We start from the raw sequence: 19,742 nt of genomic DNA on the forward strand, positions 1-19,742 counted from the left end.
TATTGTTGGGATTTCATTTATCTATGTTATAGAACTGAGTCTCCTCATAAGATATTTTTTTTTAAATAATAATATAAATGTTAAGATTTTAAAAACAAGTTGATCTGTAAATGCTCCAAGAAGTTTTTCTGCATTCAACAAAAATGTTTAATTTTCTTGAATAACTAGAATTTACTAAAAAGAACACCTTATGTGGTATTTAGAATGTCAAGCCGCAAAAGCTACCTCCATAAAAATTACAATTTCTCGATTTAATCTGCGATCCTCTTTCAGCAGATATCCAATTAGAGTCTATATGACGAGTAGTTGCCATTTCTGGTTTATGTATTATGTTGTCTTGTTTATAAATATACTAATATTAATTAAGGCACAAGGTAAATGATGGTTATATGTGATAAATAAATCAGGCTCTCTATATAGTTATTTGAGGAACCTCCCAATTATATTACCAGCAGACTTTGTTAAAAACTCTAGGCAAATGCCTGCTCCCCCTTTCGAAGTCTTGTTGGGAATTACAAGTGTCAAGCAATCAATAAAAATGTTGTACAATTATAGAATATATTTTATTTTATTTAATTTATTTTGTTTCTTTTTCATTTTCTTGTTCCTGAAATTCACAGAATTTACTCCACATTTTCATTTCTCAAGTGTTGCCACCTGTTGCACCCTCGCACTTCGAAGATTTTCTCCCGCCCAAATTTTAAAGCAAATCAACCATGCAAATTTCCTAAGCTTGCCGCAAGTCCACCCCTCTTCAACTTGAAGCCAGCGCCTTCCCGCGGGGCACACGCAACACAGCATTGGCAAGAAGAAGCAGCAGCAGGACCAAAGCGAGCCACTCAGTCAGGCAGCAAATGCGTCAACTTAATTAGCAGCGTCACGTTTATGGCCTGGGAATGGGGCATGGCGCATGGAGCTCGGAGATTGCCTGGGAGCTGCCAGTCGGGCATATTGTTTAATATTGTTTCTTTTTTCCTTATTTTTTTTTTTTTGTTTCCCGCTTCGGTTCGGTTTCGTGTTAATTGTTGCGCCGCACAGAAAATTAATGAACTCAAGTTGTTTGTGTTGGTTTTTATTTGCTGTGGGGCGAGTCTGGGGCATTATTATTCTATTTTTTTTTGTTTTTCCCGAAAAATTCCTTAACGGAAATTGATACGCTCGAATGTGGGCGGGCGGGCAAGTGAGTGGGCGGGGCGTGGCTTGTCATTGCCTTGAATGACATAATCTAATTGAAAAGCCATTTAAGCGTGCTGCATGATAATTTTTTTGTTATTCTGCCGCAGGGCAACCCCCAAAAACTGCGAATGCCTACACACATTCGCAGCCAACCCCGTGAAATGTGAAGCTGAAGGCTCTTAACGTGATTTGAATTGATAATTTGCAACAATTAGGCAATGCCTATGAAATTTGTCAGACAGCCGGCAAAAGTTGACGGCCAATTCGCGCATCTTTAATTGAATCGAATGAAGTTTGACAGTCACTTCAGCAGTGGGTGCGTCTTTGCAGGGGGAGGGTTCCACTTAAAAGTGACATCTAAATGAGCGCCAGTTAAGTGTTGCAAGTTGTGCAAAAGTTACTCAAGTTACATAGTAGAACGGCGAATTGTTGCTGGAGAGTGTTTCTTTTACGCTAGATACGTGCGCCACCTGCCGGCCAGTGGCTGCAACTGCAGCGCGCTGTGACGTGACATACGATATTTGAGTTTTTGAGTTTTTGAGGTTCTTTTTTTTTGTAGCTTTTAACTTGATTTTTGCTTTGCTTTGTGCACTCTGTGAACCCCTAACAATCCCTGGCAATCCATTGCAGCCCCCGCCCCGCTGCACCCCTGCCACAATCAAAGTTCCACTTTGTCTGTGGCATCCGCGTCGTCGTCGTTCCCATCTATGAGGTGTTAATGCTTTGTAAAGTTTACACAACAACAACAACAACAAAAGTTAAGGCACAATGTATGTGAGTGTGTGTGCGTGTGTGTGTGTGTGTGTGTTAGTGTCAGGGGGTTGAGAAGGAGTCTGGGGTTGGGGTTCTTAAATCTGATGACGAGGTTAGCACAAAAAGCTCGTCGAGCTACACAATAAAAAATGCCAACCACAAAGCATTTTTATGAGTTTCGTGTATGTGTCTGTTGCTCTTTTCTTTCGTTCTTTTTTTATTCCCATTTTTTTTTTTTTTGCTTTTACTTAGTATGCCAAAACTTGGAACTGTCCTGACTGGGTTTATTTGTTGGCCTGTGGCGTACAGCAGCAACGTTGAACAAGCTGAATCTGCAATTAGACATTCAAGTGATCGCAATCTTTATAAAAAGCTTTAATCTGCACTTTGCATTCGAGATGGTCACGTGTTGTATAATATTATACACAAGAGAACACATTCGAGACGGAGTTCTAAAATTTGTTTTTTAATAGAAGCGAAGCTCAAACTGAACCAGTTATCTGAACGATAGCTGAACCGAATGATGATTTATATTCGAATAGTTTTGTTTAAATTTAAAAAAATTTATAACAAATAAAGGCACATCACGGAGTTAAGGTTGCGAGAGAGCTCACGAACCGAAGCTCGAGCCAGAAAGTGCGAACCGCAAACTGAACCATCGACAATTTTTAAGGATTTTTCATAAAGAAAACATAAATATATATGTATATTCTTTAAGCTTCGGAAGAGATTATTTTACTACTTAAGCACTTAAACTAGTTTTTTCCAAATGATTTATTGATTTTGAAAATTAGGAATAAAAATGTATTTTAATAATTCCATTAACTCCTTCATTAAACCTGTATAAAAGTCAAGTACATATTCCTCTTATTAAGATCAGTATAAAATGCAATAATTTTAAAGCCGACTGCCAACATTTACGCGTAACGTCGCCCATTTGCGAAATTTGTCGCTGTCGCATTTCGGGCAATGCTTGGGCTCAAATTGGAAAAGGTTGGGACCGGATTCGGAGCCGGAGCCGGAGCTGGGACTGGAGCCGGAGAGCACACACTTAAAATAGTTTTATTTCAATTAACAACAGAAATTCGATGAGTTTATTTGGTGTTGTTGCGTTTTATGCGAGACAAGATAAGAGCGATGGCGGCAGCAAAGCATTTAATGCCCGACTTCGGTCCATGGGTCCAGCCAATGGGTAACAGTCGGTAAGGGGGCTGTTCTCAACGGGTTTGTTGGCAGGGGGAGGGGGGTGGAGGGTAGGGGGCATTGCGTGCTTAACTGCTGCACAGTAACTCGTATAAAACCGAAATGTTGTGTGTGTGTGCGTGTGTGTGATAATGTTGACAGATAATAAACTCGGAAAATTACAAAATTACAATCAACATATACAAAGAGCAAGAAAGAGAGACAGAGGGTTAGGGGGAGGGTGAGACGGAGACAGAGAGAGAGAGAGTGTGTGAGAGAGAGAGAGAGCGAGATGTACATAGTGGGACTATTGCAAAAATGTCACATGCATGGGGACGCTGCTAATGGCGCGCCATTGTCCTGGCCCGTTTCTGGGTATACCAAATTTTATGGCTGGAGTGGCAGTCTTTCGGTTGCCTCGGCCTCGGCCTGGGCCTGGGCCTGGGCCTGGGCTCTTGGGCCATTTTGGCGTCATGGCGAACGTAAATTTGCCACCACAAAACTATTCAATTGAAAGTTATTTACGTTTATTGTTTCATTTCATTGCCAGTTGGCAAACATTTCAAATGCCCGCCGAAACCCTTGCGCCCAGCCCTGGTCTCCGCAAACAACGCAAATATTTCAAAGTCAAAAGTTATGTTACTTCACGCACACATACACAGACACAGCGATGCGTGCTCGTGTGCTGGTATGTGTGAGCTTTCGAGTGACTCGCTGATCGGCACGCGCGACTAGCGTGTACGTGAGCCGTATGTGTGTGTGTGTGTGTGAGTGTGGGAGCGAGAGCTCTGAATATTTGCGTGTAAGTCTTCTTTAAGCCCTGCTGCCACACAATTTAGAGACGCTTTGATTTATGGCCAAATGCCATTAGGCCCGGGCAGCCCATCGATTAGCCATAGTTTGGCGAGCACTGCTCGAAATCTATACTTCCGTTGTTAATCATTGGCATCACTTAATGGCCCCTTCCGCTTTCCGCCGCACACACACATACACACGAATGCAATGAACTAGACAAGCCCCAGTCACATTCACAGTCTCGGCCTCGGTCTTGGTCTCGCTCTAAGTCTCTGTCTCAGTCACAGTCAAGTGGTTCTGTGTTTCGGTGGATCGATGAGGGGCAACTGCGAACACGCCCTTCAATTACAAATCTATGCGAGCCGACTCGCTTCTGACTTGCCTGCGCAGATAATCTGCTAAAGGACTTCCGCCCGGTGCGTGCGCTGCGTGCCAAAAAAATAAAGAAATATTTGAAGAATAGAAGCAAAAACTCAAAGGGCAGAGCCGACATTGAATGGCACAGTGGGACCTTTTCACATTTATGTGTGCAAGCAATTTACATGTTCATATAGAATATACTGAAATTCGACACTTTTTAAAACTGATTTATATTTTTATACACTTCAATATATGTGTAGTATTTATTTAAAAGTTAAAAAAAAATATATATTAAAAAAACTTTATAAAGTCTAAGTTTATGTGAAGATACAAGATTGAAATCCTAAGGTTTATATATTTTTATACACCTCGATATATTTGAGGAGGAATAGAGCTTAACCCTTGATATTTATTAAATTTATATATTTTTTTCTACTTTTTGTTATATTTGCGATTGCTTCTTAAAAAGTGCCAAGGGCTTAAACCTGTGATTTTTAATTATTACTTTTAATATTAGCTAAAAATAACAAATAATAATATTTTTATCCAATCTGTATGAGAGACCCAGAAATATCAGAACATTTTTAAACATATTTATGTCTGTATCTCATATGAATGTGGAAGAAATGTGTAGCTATGGGATCTAAAGTCTTGTTATTCAGATAATTCTAAGCCTGTAGCTCAAGTTGTGTATATATACTGATAAAGATGTTCATACATATTTGTAATATAGATACAGTGAAAGCTCCCATAACGAACAGTTGTCATAATCGAACAAATTTCGTAAGCTTTTAATCATTTTTTCTATACATTCTATATAGTTCCCATAACGAAACCTCTGCGACGATGGGTGTTAGGTTGTGAAACATTAACTGTACATATAAGTATAGATATATTTCTTATATGGAAATATATCATTCTTATTTTTGTGACAATTTCGAATTCTATTACGATTAAAATTTCCTATGTTTACACATTGAAAAACATAGCGAATCTTTGAATATAATTTTGTGCATATTCCTTTAAAAGTTCTGATTCATAATTCTTCCAATATTAGCAGTCAGTTTCCCTTTTATTTTCGACACATGGCCCCACAGTGCATTGCTGAGGACTGTAACTGAAAACGCAATGATATACGGCCGTGAAATCGAATCGCGGCATGAGAGATGTTTTCATAGACACACAAACACACACACACAGACACAGGGAAGGCTTTAAGTGCTTGCTGCTGTTTTACTTCTTTCGAACAGCTCTACTTCTCCAGCTACAGCTACCACAGCTCCCATCTACGGCTGACTTCTACGGTTACGGTTCTTTGGTAAGTTCCTTGGACAAACTCAACAGACTCCGAGTCCGAGTCCGACTCCGGCTCCGGCTACATAGTCGTAGTCCTTTATATGTGCATTGGCGTGGATTTCTTGGCGCTGCAGCCAAAATTTATTGCGCCGCTGTGCCGTGTTGCGTGTCCGCACAGACGCAGACGCGGACACAGACGCATGCGAAGACGAAGACATCGCCCAGCGGGTTGCATGTCCTGTTGCCCGGCACGTCGCCGGCGCGTCCTGCCTGCAGTTTGGGTAGGCGTTGGCATTGCGTTTTCGCCGGCCGTGTTGAAATTGACAGCAAAATAATTGGTTGATTATTTATGAGACAAACGAGCGAGACGACTGGCCCCCAGCCAGGCAATCCAGTTGGTCAAAGTTTGTTTAGGCCGCATTTAAGTCAATGCCAAGAAAACGTTTTTTGTTTTTTTGTTTTATGTTTATTCGTGAAACAGGAAAAATCTGTGAACAGAGCGAACGCTCAAGAATTTGTGGGAATTTTAATACCAACCAATAGAGTGAACATGGAGAATGTCGCTGCTTGACAAGCAAAAGACTTAAACAGCAAACAGGCAAAGTAATTTAAGTCGCAAGGCAACTCTATTTTATAAGTTAATACATATATTCTGAAAGCTGAAAGATTATCTAGTTATTTAAGATCCCAAAGTCCAGACCATATCAGAAAGCTTTTATAAAAACGAGACTTTCGAAACTATTAATTCTGAAGAGAAGTGCTCAGTGGTTGATATCTGAATAATATATCGCTAATCCGCCATGACCTTAAAAGTGATAATAACAAAATCAATGATCAAATAGAAACTGTTAAGGAAATGGACGCATACGCATTTTGATCCCCATATGGACCCAGGGGCTGGAATTGGAGATAGCCGAAAAGCGTAAGACACGTGAAAATACAAATTCCCACCAATTTTCCACATAAGCGGGTGGAATTTACCGACACAGTGTGGACATATGGTAGGTACATATGTAACTTTAATACAAATAAAAGCTTTCTAGTTCTTAGAGTTTGGTCAGTCCGTCAGCCAATCAGTCAGTCAGTCAGCCAGTCATTCAGCCAGTTGACCAATATGCTTATCGATATGTTGGTTAAGTTGCGAACATTTACGCATAAGTTAGGCTAATGCCCAATAGAATATGTGTAAGAGAAACGAGTGCCAAGTTCATTAGTCAAATAGAAACTAGTCGCATGGCAAAGGAGACTCGGTTAATCCTCACAGCGCGCTAGATGACTTAAGGCCATGTCAGAGGCAATGCGAGCCACGCCCTGTCACTGGCCCTGGCACTGGCACTGGCCAGGCTTTTGCTTGGCTTTGATGTTGCACGAGGCATACAACTGATTGTTATCCAAATAGTTATTTAAGCAATTCAAATTGTGGTAATTAAAAATGGCCAACAGGCCACGCACACACAGAGGGGTGCGGGGTAGGCAGTAGCTGGTAATGGGGGTGGGTTACCCTGTTTGTACCTAGACAATGGCTAAGGCAGGCGCTTGACATATGGAGCCGGGGCAGAGCTGAGGCACATGACTTGGGCCCAATGCCTGCGGCTGGCTGTTATTATTTTTGTCACTGACAAAGCAAATCACCGAAAACCAACAAAAGCAAAAGCCGCACAGGAACACACACACACACACACACACGCACACACATGCACATGCACACATGGGCAGAGGCGTAACAAACGACGTCGCCGGCAGCAGAAGGCAAAAACAGGCCCCGGCATCCGCAGGAGTTGGTGTCTCCGGCGGAGGCCGGCCTATGGAGGAGCTGGCCGTCGTCCTCTGGCCAGTCCAGGCAATTTTCCTGTTGAATTATGAGGATATTTGTTTCGTCATGAAAGATTGGTCCCGGCCCGGCAGCTGCATTCACTCTCGCATTGTAATCCTTACGCAACGGGCCAACTGCACTCTTTTTTTTTCTCTCTCTGTTCTGTTTTCTGTTCTGGGATTTGAAGTGCTCCTTGTGCTGGTGGGGCAGCGTTTTCAATTTGTTGCTGTTGTTGTTGTTGTTGCTGTTGTTGTTGTCGCTGGCCGCAACAGAATCGTCAAGCTTGCCTTCGTCTAGAGCTCACCAAATGCACTGCCACAGACTGTGGGCGCTGCAAGTGAAATGCACTCCACTGACTCCTCGGGGCTGTGGGCTCTATTTGCTCCGGGCTAGGTGTCATAGGGGGGCACACACACACATACGCACACACACACTTATACAAATGTACTGAGTGTAACTGCAACAGTAACACATGAGTCTTAGCTGAACCACGGGCTGGCCCGATTGCATCTACAATTCATAGAAATTTCAAACGATGCGTAAACGAAAACGGAAAATACACAGCAGCAGCGGAGGGTAAGGCGGAAGAGGGGGCAGGAGCCAGGAGGCAGGACGGCTCAAAACGTGGCAAACTCTTGGTCATCTTTTCACTCTGGAGTCCGGGGTCAAAGTAAACGAAATTGTTCAACGCATTGCAATGGCAACTTCTGGCCAAGGACCAAAAATTGCGTTTTTGAAATGCATACGCAAGACAGAGAACGACTGAGAGAGGTATAGCGGGAGAGTGGGAGACAGAGAGAGAGAGAGAGAGGGAGAGGGAGAGAGGGAGAGGGAGAGAGGGAGCGAGTGTAGGAGGCTAAGAGTTAGTTTGGGTCAGGCAGCTAGCAAATCCGACTTTGGTTGATGATGAGTGTCGTTATCGCTTTTGTGGAGCTTCGTTTTTGTCATAGCTCTCTGCGAGTGGGCGACTTTGGGGTCTGGTGAGCTTGGACTGGGCAAGGTGGCTTACGAGTATTCCAACTGTAACTTGAATTTACATTTCGATATGTGGCTAGGCTCGGCGCCGGGCACAGCAGAAGCAGTAGCAGCAGCAGCAACAGCAGCAGTTGCACACAAAACAATCAAGAAAAGCAATTGGTGCAGCTTTCGCCCAGGCTCTCTGCCGGAAAAGCGTCGCAGCCAACGGCGACGACGCAGTCGTAGTTTTAGTCGGACGATGATGTAGCTGCACGGATTGATTTACGTTCGAAAAGATTTCTCAAGTGCGACAGTGTTTGCATAGCACAGTTATACAAACAGCTCACAGTGTTGCCACCCTGTTCCGTTCCATTCCCTTCCATTCCATGACTGCACATTTTTCTATATGTTTCTGCATTTTGACTGCTTGGCTTGCAGTTTGAAAGTATGAGAGAGAGAGAGAGAGAAAGAGAGAACGGGATACCGAGAGAGCAGCCAACGACTGAGATTTATCAAAAGGTAATTTATATATGTGGGTGCGTAATTTATATATAGATATACACCCAAAACAACACTCTCCACCGCCACGCACCCTCTCACCCCACACATGCTTTGGGCTTGTTTACGTTGCTGTCTGCTTGTTTCATGAGTTGCCTCCCGTTGCAGTTGCATTTGCAACTTACGCAACAATTTTAAGAGTATTTCGTTGAAAATAAATCGCCTGCCCAAGCATGACATACGACCAAAAAGCCCGTATGCATATTGTGTCTCCATGTTGGAATCGGAGTCGAAGCCAAAGGCTGCATAGAAGACATGGAGACCAGCCCGGACACGATTTTGGATTCCAAACAAATGGCGAATAGCTAAATATATTTTAAAGATATGCTCTAATCAAAATGGCAGAGCATATGAAAATCGCTGTAGTTTTCGCACATGAGTCTAGAAAGTCAGAGTCTGAATGCAATTCCAAAGACCTTTTCCGTTTACTCAAATTTTGGTTGTCGCGTTTGGCAGCAAGGCAGTTTTTGGGGGTACGTGAAGCGAGCAACCAATACTGGATGTGTCAGCAGCAGATCCTGCAGGACCCACTCCGCGTAGGCAGACAGAGTGGGAAACATGTTGACCAGGAGCGCAAATGCATAAATTCAATTTTCGCATAGCAAAAGAAAGAAAAAGTTGCATAATTTAACGCTGTCTATAGACGCGGCGAGAAAGGACGATAGATGGACGTGTTGGGTGGATGTGCTCGCTGTTTGCCTGTATCAATGGCCAAAATGGGTGGGACGAAGGGCGCGACGATATGATGTAAAAAATTGCAAATCGAATCGAGCAGCCAAACGAACGACATTGCCACCAATGAATGAAGGTGTGGCAGTTGTGGGGCAGGGTCAACAGGCGAACCAGGCGAACCGGCTGGTCTGCATACCAAAACGTCAAGAGCACTCGCACGACAGTTACTCGCCTAAGCCCCCGGCCCCGTCCCCGCCAACAGACGCCTCCTGCCCTATCAAACAATTCGCTGAGTTTGAGCCCAGGACCCGCAGTCGAACGCAGGCAGGGCAATGGCCACGGTATAAACATTGTTGACATTTGCCAAACCTACTTTAATCACTTTTTAACCCCATTTGATACAGTGTCAACATGCATGGGGCGGCGACTCATAAAATGGACAGTCGACAGTCGCCAGAGTCGCGCCCCGCCCTCAGTCTGTTGTCCGATACGGCAGGACCTGAATGCAACGCACAAATAAAAGCGGAAAAACTGCGCCGAGTGACAAAAAATGCCAATGACAAACGTCGAAAAAGCAAAAAAGAGCAAAAAAATATATATATCCAACAAAAATGGGAGCGCAACAGCAACAGCAAAGGACATTCTGGCCAACGTTTGTCCTGACCCCCCACCCCGTTTGACCCCCTTCTGTAACCCGTGCCCTCTGCCTGGCGCCTGGCGCATGGTCAACGAGCCGAGCTGCCAAAGCAATTGATTTACTGCACTTTGTTTGCCAAAAATTAATTGAGTTGATGACAAGTGCAATTGATTTATGCGGGACTCAAATGAGTGTGGACAAACGCATGGCTGAACGGACGGTCGGATAGATAAAAAGGATGAGCGCTGGATGGGCTGGCAGCAGCAGCGGCAGCGGCAGCGGTAGCGGAAAGAAGCTTAAATGGATGGATGAGCAAAGGGCACTAATATGCGGGCCACTGCTTCCAGTCGAATTTTCCAAGACAAAAAATCAACAACAAATTATCAACCTCAAAGTATGCTATAGCACATTCCAGGAGTCTGCACCAGTCGAAAAATATTTGCTTAGAAATGATCGATCGATATCGGTGAGTGCCTATCGATAACCCAGCTTTTGTTAGCTTTTTAATTTCCCACATTGTTTTCCGACACTGAGCTCGCTATTAATATTATATTGTGCCCATCGATAACTAATCTTTGTTGTTTTCTTAAGTTTCACAATGTTTTCCAGCACTGACTCTATGATCGATATACTATTGTGCCTATCGATAACACGTCCTATACTGATTTCTTCATATTCCACATTTGCTTTCCAGCACTGACTTAACAATCAATACACGATTGTGCCTATCGATAACACATCCTTTGTTACCCTATCACATTCCACGGCGATTTCGAGCACTGATTCGGTCACTCTTTGAGTTGCCATCGAAACGCGTTATACACGGACCGGGTTCGAGCGCTTCGCACTACGACAGGTGTCAAAGGAAACGCATGGAAAAATGCTACCTGAGTGGGCCCCCATCCATGGAGCCATGTTCTGTCACGGAAGCGTGCCGCGCACACATGTCAGGCCGTTCTCTCTGGCCAGCTGGCTGGTTGGATGGTTTGCCGGTTGGCCGTTTGGCCGCTTGGCTGGCGCTGGTTTAGGCCAAAAACGAGCAACGCAACGGAAATAAGCGCCAAGCGGATGCCGACAAACGAAGCAAATGATTCATTTCCGATGATGCGACAGTGTTGCGCGCCCGCGTTGTTCGCCCCAACACCCCCGACTTCCCACCGGAGAGTGCGCCTTGTCATCGTCGAGGACAGCCACCAAAAATTTGCATGAAATGCAAAATCAAACGGGTCGCGGGCAACACAGAGCTCACCTAGAGGCTGAGCGGAAGCAGTGGCAGATGATGGTCAAGGGAGGAGTATGTGTATGTGTCTGTGCGTCTGTGTGTGTGGCAGCAAGGCGTCGCTGCCTGGCATCACGCGTCACGTTTCACATGCTCCATGCAAGTTGACGGGCGAATGTTGCCACTGCCGTTGCCATATTTTATGAGTCCGGTCTGCGGCGCAGCGTGTGTTATTGATATGCTAACGGTAAATGTCATTGGGTGGCAAATGGGGGCGGTGGGCAGGGGCAGTTCGACGGCGGGGGAGCTCTGCATTTGACCGCTGTTGTGCCCTGCCCTGCGGAAGTGGTTAAACCGAGCCATAGGCCAGCTCCAGCTCTGACCGGAGCGACACATGTCGCGGGCAAACGTGTGAAATTTTAAGCCAAATTTTGTACTGGGCGCGCCCCATTTATAATGCGGCCAGCCCCTGGATACATGTGGCAGACAACATATTGGAAATCAAAATGTTGACAAGCAGCAGGCAACATTTTTCAATTAAGCTGACAACAACAACAACAACATTAACAACCTGAAATCGTCTATGTGTTACGTGGAATGTTATCTGGCATGCAGGCAGGGTGAATCCAAAACAAAAACAACACGTCAAAGACTGAAGCCAGGCTGCTTTTTATAGCCAACGGCCAAAAAATGTCTTACCGAAAGAGATTTAATGTCAATTTTCTGTAAATAAACGATGTTTATTTTGGATTTATTCCGAACCGAACCGTTAAAATGAAGAGGCTCAGGTTCTTCTTCATATTCATTCATTTCCATTGAAAGCAAAGTGAGAGCTCTTGAAATACGTAAAAATGTTGACTTCTTCCTTCGAAGCTTAAACAACTTTAAGGCGGTTCGGTTTGGTTCCGTTTGCTTTTAGGTTCGATTCTTAAGCCCAGTTTTGCATATCTCTAAACCAAAATTTTGGTTTAAATCTGTGCTTAGATACTTGCACTATTTAAATGAAATAATTCAATTTACAACAAGCTCGGATGTTTGATTTAGGGTTCGATTCATGGTTACAAATAAACTGGAATTTTAGGTTCGAGCTGATTTGGTTCAATTCGGCTTCCAGCCGTGGTTCTCTGTATCCTGCAAGTTGGACTTATTTCTCATTTGAACTATATCTTGTTGGATCGAATTACTTTGTAGTAAGAAACGGGCAATATCTTAACCATCTCCATATTAAATCGGTCTACTCTATCTAGTGATCCACATAGCCGACAGGAAAAATCAGTCTAAAAATATCTTTTTTCATTTATTATTTCTTATAGTTCATAAATGATACATCCATAACATTCACATGTAACTCAGAATTTATAAGAGCTTAAGTAGGTAACTTTTTGAAATGAAATCAAATGCGAATAGCAACAAGTCTAAATATAAACAAATACTCATATTGTCTAGCACAATAGAACATTTTAATATCATTATGCCAGAAATTAATAAAACACTCGACTTAATTTTGCAATTAGAAGATTCTGAAAGTGTGTTGGGGTTGGTGGGAGAGATGTGTTGATAGAGATTAGTTAAGGTCTATGTGTTATGAATAATATAAATACTCAGAATGTTGTCCACGTATTTTGAGGGCAATGCTTCAGCAGCGATAAGCAGCTGGATTCCTATCTGTTCCCCACTCTATATAAACATATATGCATATATATATTTTTTAATATATATATATATATGGATATATTAATTAGTCCCATTCGGATTAGGTTGTTATACTCTATATATATATATATATATATATATATTTATATATATAATGATGCCGTCTCCTGATCCGTGTGGCCCAGGACTGCTTGAGTTGCCAATTCGGCTCGCCCGGCAGCATTCACTGGCAATTGCCCACAACTGAACTGGAATCCTGGAGAGCTGTGCACAGCTGCCAGTGATTGCGCAGGTGGGATTGTTAAGGGGCCTTCTGTGAATAACTGTACTGACTGTATATTCATAATCATCGTGGGCATCTATTCTAAACAACGCTCGCCAGGACGACGGTGATGTCATCGGGCTTGCCGCCAGGCGCATCGATGTTGTGGCGTCTGGCATTCTGGGTGAATGGCGACTCGTGGTTGGGATTGAAGCTGAGCGAACGGGCCATCAGAGCCACCGAATTGGCAAACATCTGTAGCTTGACGGGATCTGTGACACCGGAGGCATGGGTGAGCACCTGCAGCAGCAGGTCTTCGGACACATTGTCGTAGACGCCATCGGTGGCCAATATGAGTATATCCCCAATTTGCATATCAAACTCCAGCAGTGCGGCACACTCCGGCCCATCGGTCAGTACATTGAGGCCTTGTCCGGGTGGCGGTACGGCCAGCTGGTAGGGCGTATTGAAATGATGCTGCTGTTCCAAGGAGCGGCAGACAATGGCACCGTTGCGTATGACCAGAAGGCCACTGTCTCCAATGTTCGCCGCATAGAGTATGCCGCTGTCGCGGTGCAGGGTAAGCACACAGGCGGTGCAGCTGCCCAGGATCGGTTGCTTCTGCTCCAGTAGATTGCAGTAGGCGCGTGCAAGTAGCTGCTCGGGTCTCGTCGACTCAAAGTCAGCGCTGTGGGCCAGACGTTCACAGGAGCGCATCAGGAAACGGCTGAACTGGCCCGGATCGATGCCGTAGACACGCCAGCCGCCAACGCCATCGGCCACGCCCAATGCGTCCGCCTTGGATGTGGAGGTCCTAAACCAAGCGTCCTCGCCAAACTGTCCTCGCGCAAAGTCTGGATACATGCCGATGTCTTTGGGAAAGCCACATACCACACTAATCAGTCGTATCTGCTGTGAGCTCGACGGTATCGTCGACGTGCCCAATTCTGATGCGGATGGCGCCGGCGATATTGGCTCATTGGCGGACGGTATTACCTGTGCCTTCAGGCTCATCAGGCTACTATATAGCTGGCTCCCGGTACTCGCGGCCAGGGAACCGGCCATTGAGGCCACCTCCGATAGGGAGTGGTAACTGCTGTTCATCGTCCGTTGAATGTTGCGTCTGGCATTATCTAAATATTCATTCATGTTTCTCACAATTCGACGATCAACGAAACAATGACGGCGTATATATGTGTGTGCGTATATATATCTTGTTGCGAAAAAATATTTACCTAGGAGAAGAGACACATAAATACGAAAACCAGACACACGAAAAGAAAAAGAAATTAAAAAGGATTTCCAATATTTGTTATATGTGTAACTAACGAAAGCCGAAGTAAAACTAAATAAATCGCATGGTCTACATTGACATTTAGCACTGCATAGAGTCGACGCCTACTGAACTCACAGGATCTTTGGATAACCGCAGAGACCCGCGAAAGCAGAAGGATTTTTTAGCTACAGTAAAATCTCGCCTTGGCGAACAGCTAGGCGGATTGTCGGCCAACCAAGAGGGGTGTCACTAGTTTGCATTAAAAAAAAGGACTTCATATATGTACTTTATGGTAGGTGATATATCGTATTTTAATATTAATACCCTGAACATATTTAACGGCATAAAAAAGTTTGTCTCCCTCCTCAATTACTGAGTTTATTTATATGCTCAGTTTAATAATACTTTAAAATATTCATGGCCCAAATCTGAAGGCAATATGTGGTTTCATCGATTTAAAGGAGAAAACAACCTATAGATTGTGGCATATTGTAATTGCATTTTGCCATGTGCCTGCCGCACACACACACACACACATACACTCAGTGTGTTTGCCAAACAAAAACAGTTGCCTACTTACAGCACAGCGCAGACAACCACTCAAATCTGGCAGTCAATCAGTCAGTTACCCCGAATCCATCTATAGCTGAGACTCCTCTGGCTGGCTGGTGGGCTGGCTGGCTGGTATGTGTATATCTGTTTGTCGCTCTATTTGCTTCAACACCCACTGCAAATTAAATTCATTAGTCAACTTCCGGTTTCACAAACACACATGAAGGCAACGAACGCTTGAAGCCGTTGCCATGTGTTGCCTGCCTCAGCTGACTGCCTGTCAATTCAGACGGATTTGAAGTCAACTCAATTTGAAATCAATAGTGTGTGAATAATCCTTTCACACCGACGTGCCTCAATACACACACACACATCGAGAGACGCACACACACACACACACAAACACCCTGAATTTGGAGTTATCTCTAGCTGGGCTCTGGGTCTCTGCAGCTGCAACTGCATCTGCTGCAGGTTTGTCAGCTGGCTGGCTGGCTGCCTGGCTCTGTACTTGAAAACATTTTTGCATTGATTGCACTTCATATCGCTCATTCATTCATTCATTCATTCGTGCAGTCGCACAGGCCGTTTTATTCATGGCCTGCCATTGGCATATGGTGCCTCATTTTGGGGCACATGCCACATGGCAACCAAATATGGTAGCTGGCTGCCAGCCATTAAGCCGACGACTCCACTGCCGCATTACCAAAGTATTTAAGCAATTCAATGGCATTTTGACAGCAGTCGCCAACAGTCAGGCACACCCCTGCACCCATCCGCCCCCATCCGTCTACCCACCCCTAGCCCGCTGCATTTTTCAGCTGCACTTGAGCCCCACGTCGAGTGGCAAGCAATGAGCTATGCATGCAATTTAAGCGCCAACCAAGTGCCGCATAGCATAGCCATGGCCGAATGCAACTGCATTTGTTTGCTGGTGTCATCCCATCCTCTGTACCATACCCCACCTTATACCACACCCCCTTATACCACACTACCCGCTACAAAAAATACCAAAAAAAAAAATGGATTGCAGGAGGAGCTGCACGAGGAGCAGTGCCAACGGCTGCTACTGCTGCTGCGGCTATCATTGCTGCGCGCAGTTAAGTTGCCTCAGGCTCCTATTAAGGTCGTCGTATGGCTATTAAATAGGCGTCGCAGAGTGTGCTAGGTGGAAGGAGCGGGTGGCTGATGCATACATGCCTGCCTCACCTCCATGGCCACTTGGTCTGTTTGTGTCTGTAATTGTGCATAATTGAGTTGAATTTGGCTGCCACTTGGACGGGTTATAAGAATGATGAGGCAGGGGGGAGCGTTACGAATGGAATGGTCGGATACGGAAACGGCTGCTGGGGATGCGTTATGCATTGTATGGCGCCTGCAGTATCAATATAAACATATAGCGGCCTACAGGAATTCAAGAGGGGTTTCCTATCTGCTGATAATAATCGATTTTTTTTTCATTTTAAAGAGACAGCGAGAGAGAGAGAGAGACAAACGTTTAAGAACGCGTGCGAGCCGGAAAATACGAAATGTTCCTTGAAAAAAAGAAAGATATTTATAGAGGTTTCTTGAAAAATAGAGAAGAATTACAAACTAAAAAGGGAGAAATCAAAAAATTGATAAAAACGGTGCTTTTTAACATGAACGGTAAATGAAGATAAAAACTATGAATGATGATTACGAGTGCTCGATGAAAGTTGTTTGAAAGTGAGCAATACCAACTCAAATAGGAACTTCAATGGGCAGAGCTCAAGGTAGTCAAAAGATGGCAATGCCGATGCTTAGCTCGACTCGTTTAAGATTTGAATATTTGATTGACGGTTGTTGTGGCAAATGCCACAAATAGCTGTAGCTCCAGTCGAGCCGAGGCAATGCAGCAAATGCACACTCTTTGGCATTGCCGACATTCTCATGCACAACGAGACATTCAGAACATTCAGCCAAGCATTTCAATTAATTTCATTAGAATCGTACAATTAATGTACAGAAGTGGCCAGTCGGACGTGGTGCCTGCTCCCTTGGGCTGCCACTCAACGGTCAGACAAAGGCCGCACAAGCTGCCAACAAAAGACGCTCTGGGAGGGGCGGTGCGGGCGGAATAGGGGGACCACTCGACGTCCACTTGTGCGCATTTTTGGCCACAATTGTTGCTGACCAATGATCAATTTAATAGGAAAACAATATTGATAGCCCGGCCCAGAGAGGCAAACGCAGACGTAGTCGTCGTCGTCGTCGCCGTCGTAGACGTCGCCAGGGACCAAACCGGACAAGACACTTGACGTTCAAGTTGAAACGTTGAGCACTGGCGGAAGTGTTGCGGTTCGCCTTGGCCAAGGATTCGAGTTGGGGTTTCGGTCAGGGCCTGGGCTTGGGCTTGGGCTTCTGTTTGGGTTTGGGTTCAGGCATTCAGTGGCAACGGGCCTGGCCCTGTGCTTTGTTTGTTTGAAAACTTGCTAAACTTCTGGTGTTGTGTTGTAACTAAATTTTAGAACATATACACATACGTAAACACACACACTCACACACACACGGTCACATACAGTGGAACAGTTTAAACTGTAGCCAGTTGGCAACACTTTCACTTGTGCGATGTCTTTGGCTATTGCCGGGGCTCTGTTTGGTTTCTTGTGGTTTATTATTCACGCCTGAATTGATTGTAAATTAAAGTTTGCCAGGACCTGGGCGTAGGTCCTTAGGTCCACAGGTCCTTGCCATTCAGCGCTCGTTCGTTGTGCATTTTGAGGTCAGCCTATGGCAAAGTTTTCTTTTGTGTGCGAATTGGTTACTTGGGCCGCTTCAGCCGGGTCCGGCTGGCCACTTGTCGTGCCCTCGCCTTCACCCTCGTATCGCCTCGTCGCTTGTGTCCTCGTCCATTCTGGCAGGTCCTTGTCGCCAGTGTTGTCTGTCGCCTCGCTGCCCATATTAGAAGCCAAAAGGCATTCAAGTGCACATAAGACGATTACACATCATTTAACCGACGCACAGCAAAACTATGGGCCACGCCCGCCACCCCCCCAACGACAGACCGACCGCTCGACACTCCTTATCCTGCGCCTGTAATTGTTGCTCCTTGGCAAGGACTATGCGCTCCTTTGCTCGCCTTTATTGACTGCTGCATATTGATTATTGTTACAATGCCCTGCACCCTGCGCCCTGCTCTGCCAGGGACTTCATTTTGCTGCTCTTTTAACATGACTTCACTTGATTGCCGGCATTTGTCCTTCTTGTTTAAAATTCAATCGTTGTGTCCTGACAAACATACACAGCCATGTGAGAGTGTGTTTGCCAGAATTTTAAGACAAAATTAATTTGGTGTTAATGCAGTGAAAGTGTTTCAAACTTAAGGGCCAAGTTTACAGGCAATAGTTTTGTTGTTTGCAAAACTTTAAGATCTGAGCTTAAAGTTCACACATTTGATTTTGGTTTTATATATCACTTTGCTTTGATTGGATATAGATGCAATTGATAAATCATAAGATTCGCATGTGATAAATGCTAGTCTAGCTTCCTTAATGTTGAACTTCGAGTTCTATTAATTTTAAATAATTTTTCGGAAAGTTAACAGGATACTTATGTTGAACTTACTTGATTTTATGAGAATCGCATAGTGGGGTGATTTTTAAAAACACGTAATTGTGTGTACTTTTCAGAGAAGCGGGGAGACCTTTTAAATTTCAATTTTAATCTAGAGCTGATCGAACTTGAAATAATATAGAATATAAGAGATTTTCCTTCTTGCCTTAAGTTTTAAAATGATTTTTCGAAGTTGTCCTTCAGGCTGTCAAAAACAATAATGCTTATTCGGGGAATATCTGAGCCTCTTTATTGTTAAAAGTCACATTATAATCATATCAATCGCATTACCATTAATATGTCAAAACTATGAAAGGAACTTGTATGCTAGCTATTTATACTCCTTCCTGAGCTCGCTGTCCGTTCCCTTGGGCATAGATTTAGAGTTGAAGCCGTAGTTCGAGAGTGGGACATGAATGGATGACAGAATCCAACACGGTGACTCTACTATGCTCGTATAGTACTTACCTTTTAAGTCAGTGCTGTGTGTGAGCTCGGGTCAACTGCTTAGGCAAGAAACTTTTCCCACTTGGCCAAATTGTTCAAGTGGCCAAGAAGGGCAGTCGAAACTGGCAACTGGCAACTGGCCGCTGCCCAGGCATGCACTTGGCGATAGTTATCCACCCAACTGTTTCTCCCGCTGACGCATGCCAGCAACACGGTTGCATACTTTGTGGAGTGCAACCGGCAGCTAGAAGATGGTAGCTGGAAGCAGGCAGCTAGGCGTCAGGAGTCGGTAGTCGGGCGCTGGAAGCTTGGACATCAAAGTTGCCAACTTTCAGCTTGAGGAATTTTCGACAAGGCGACTTGAAACTTTTGTTACTTTGCAGGTTGTGAAGATACCTAAACAAAAACACCAAAACAAGAACAGCAGCAAAACAAAATAAAAAAAACACGTAAAAGTGCTCGTCGGGCGTGCACGACTAATAGATACCATGAACTTAGTGCCGAACTGGCCTCTCTCTATACACAAATAGACAAAAAAGACGAGACAAAGATATAAGCTTCTTC

The 19,742-nt window shown here is 44.4% G+C and overlaps 1 protein-coding gene across 1 annotated transcript; it reads right to left on the minus strand.

Moving 5' to 3' along the window:
- Nucleotides 1-12,856: 12,856 nt before the first annotated feature.
- On the minus strand, nucleotides 12,857-14,705 carry LOC135440601 (protein phosphatase PTC7 homolog). Its single transcript, XM_064699866.1, has 2 exons — nucleotides 14,569-14,705; nucleotides 12,857-14,466 (listed from the first exon to the last, which is right to left on the minus strand). Exon 2 carries the CDS (start codon nucleotides 14,435-14,437, stop codon nucleotides 13,436-13,438), a length of 1,002 nt encoding a protein of 333 aa, XP_064555936.1. The 5' UTR covers nucleotides 14,438-14,466; nucleotides 14,569-14,705; the 3' UTR covers nucleotides 12,857-13,435.
- Nucleotides 14,706-19,742: the final 5,037 nt, after the last annotated feature.

This window comes from Drosophila montana, unplaced genomic scaffold (genome assembly GCF_035044405.1).
Source record: "Drosophila montana isolate Dmon_TW-CO22-7 unplaced genomic scaffold, ASM3504440v1 contig_1624_1, whole genome shotgun sequence".
NCBI classification, from domain to species: domain Eukaryota; kingdom Metazoa; phylum Arthropoda; class Insecta; order Diptera; family Drosophilidae; genus Drosophila; species Drosophila montana.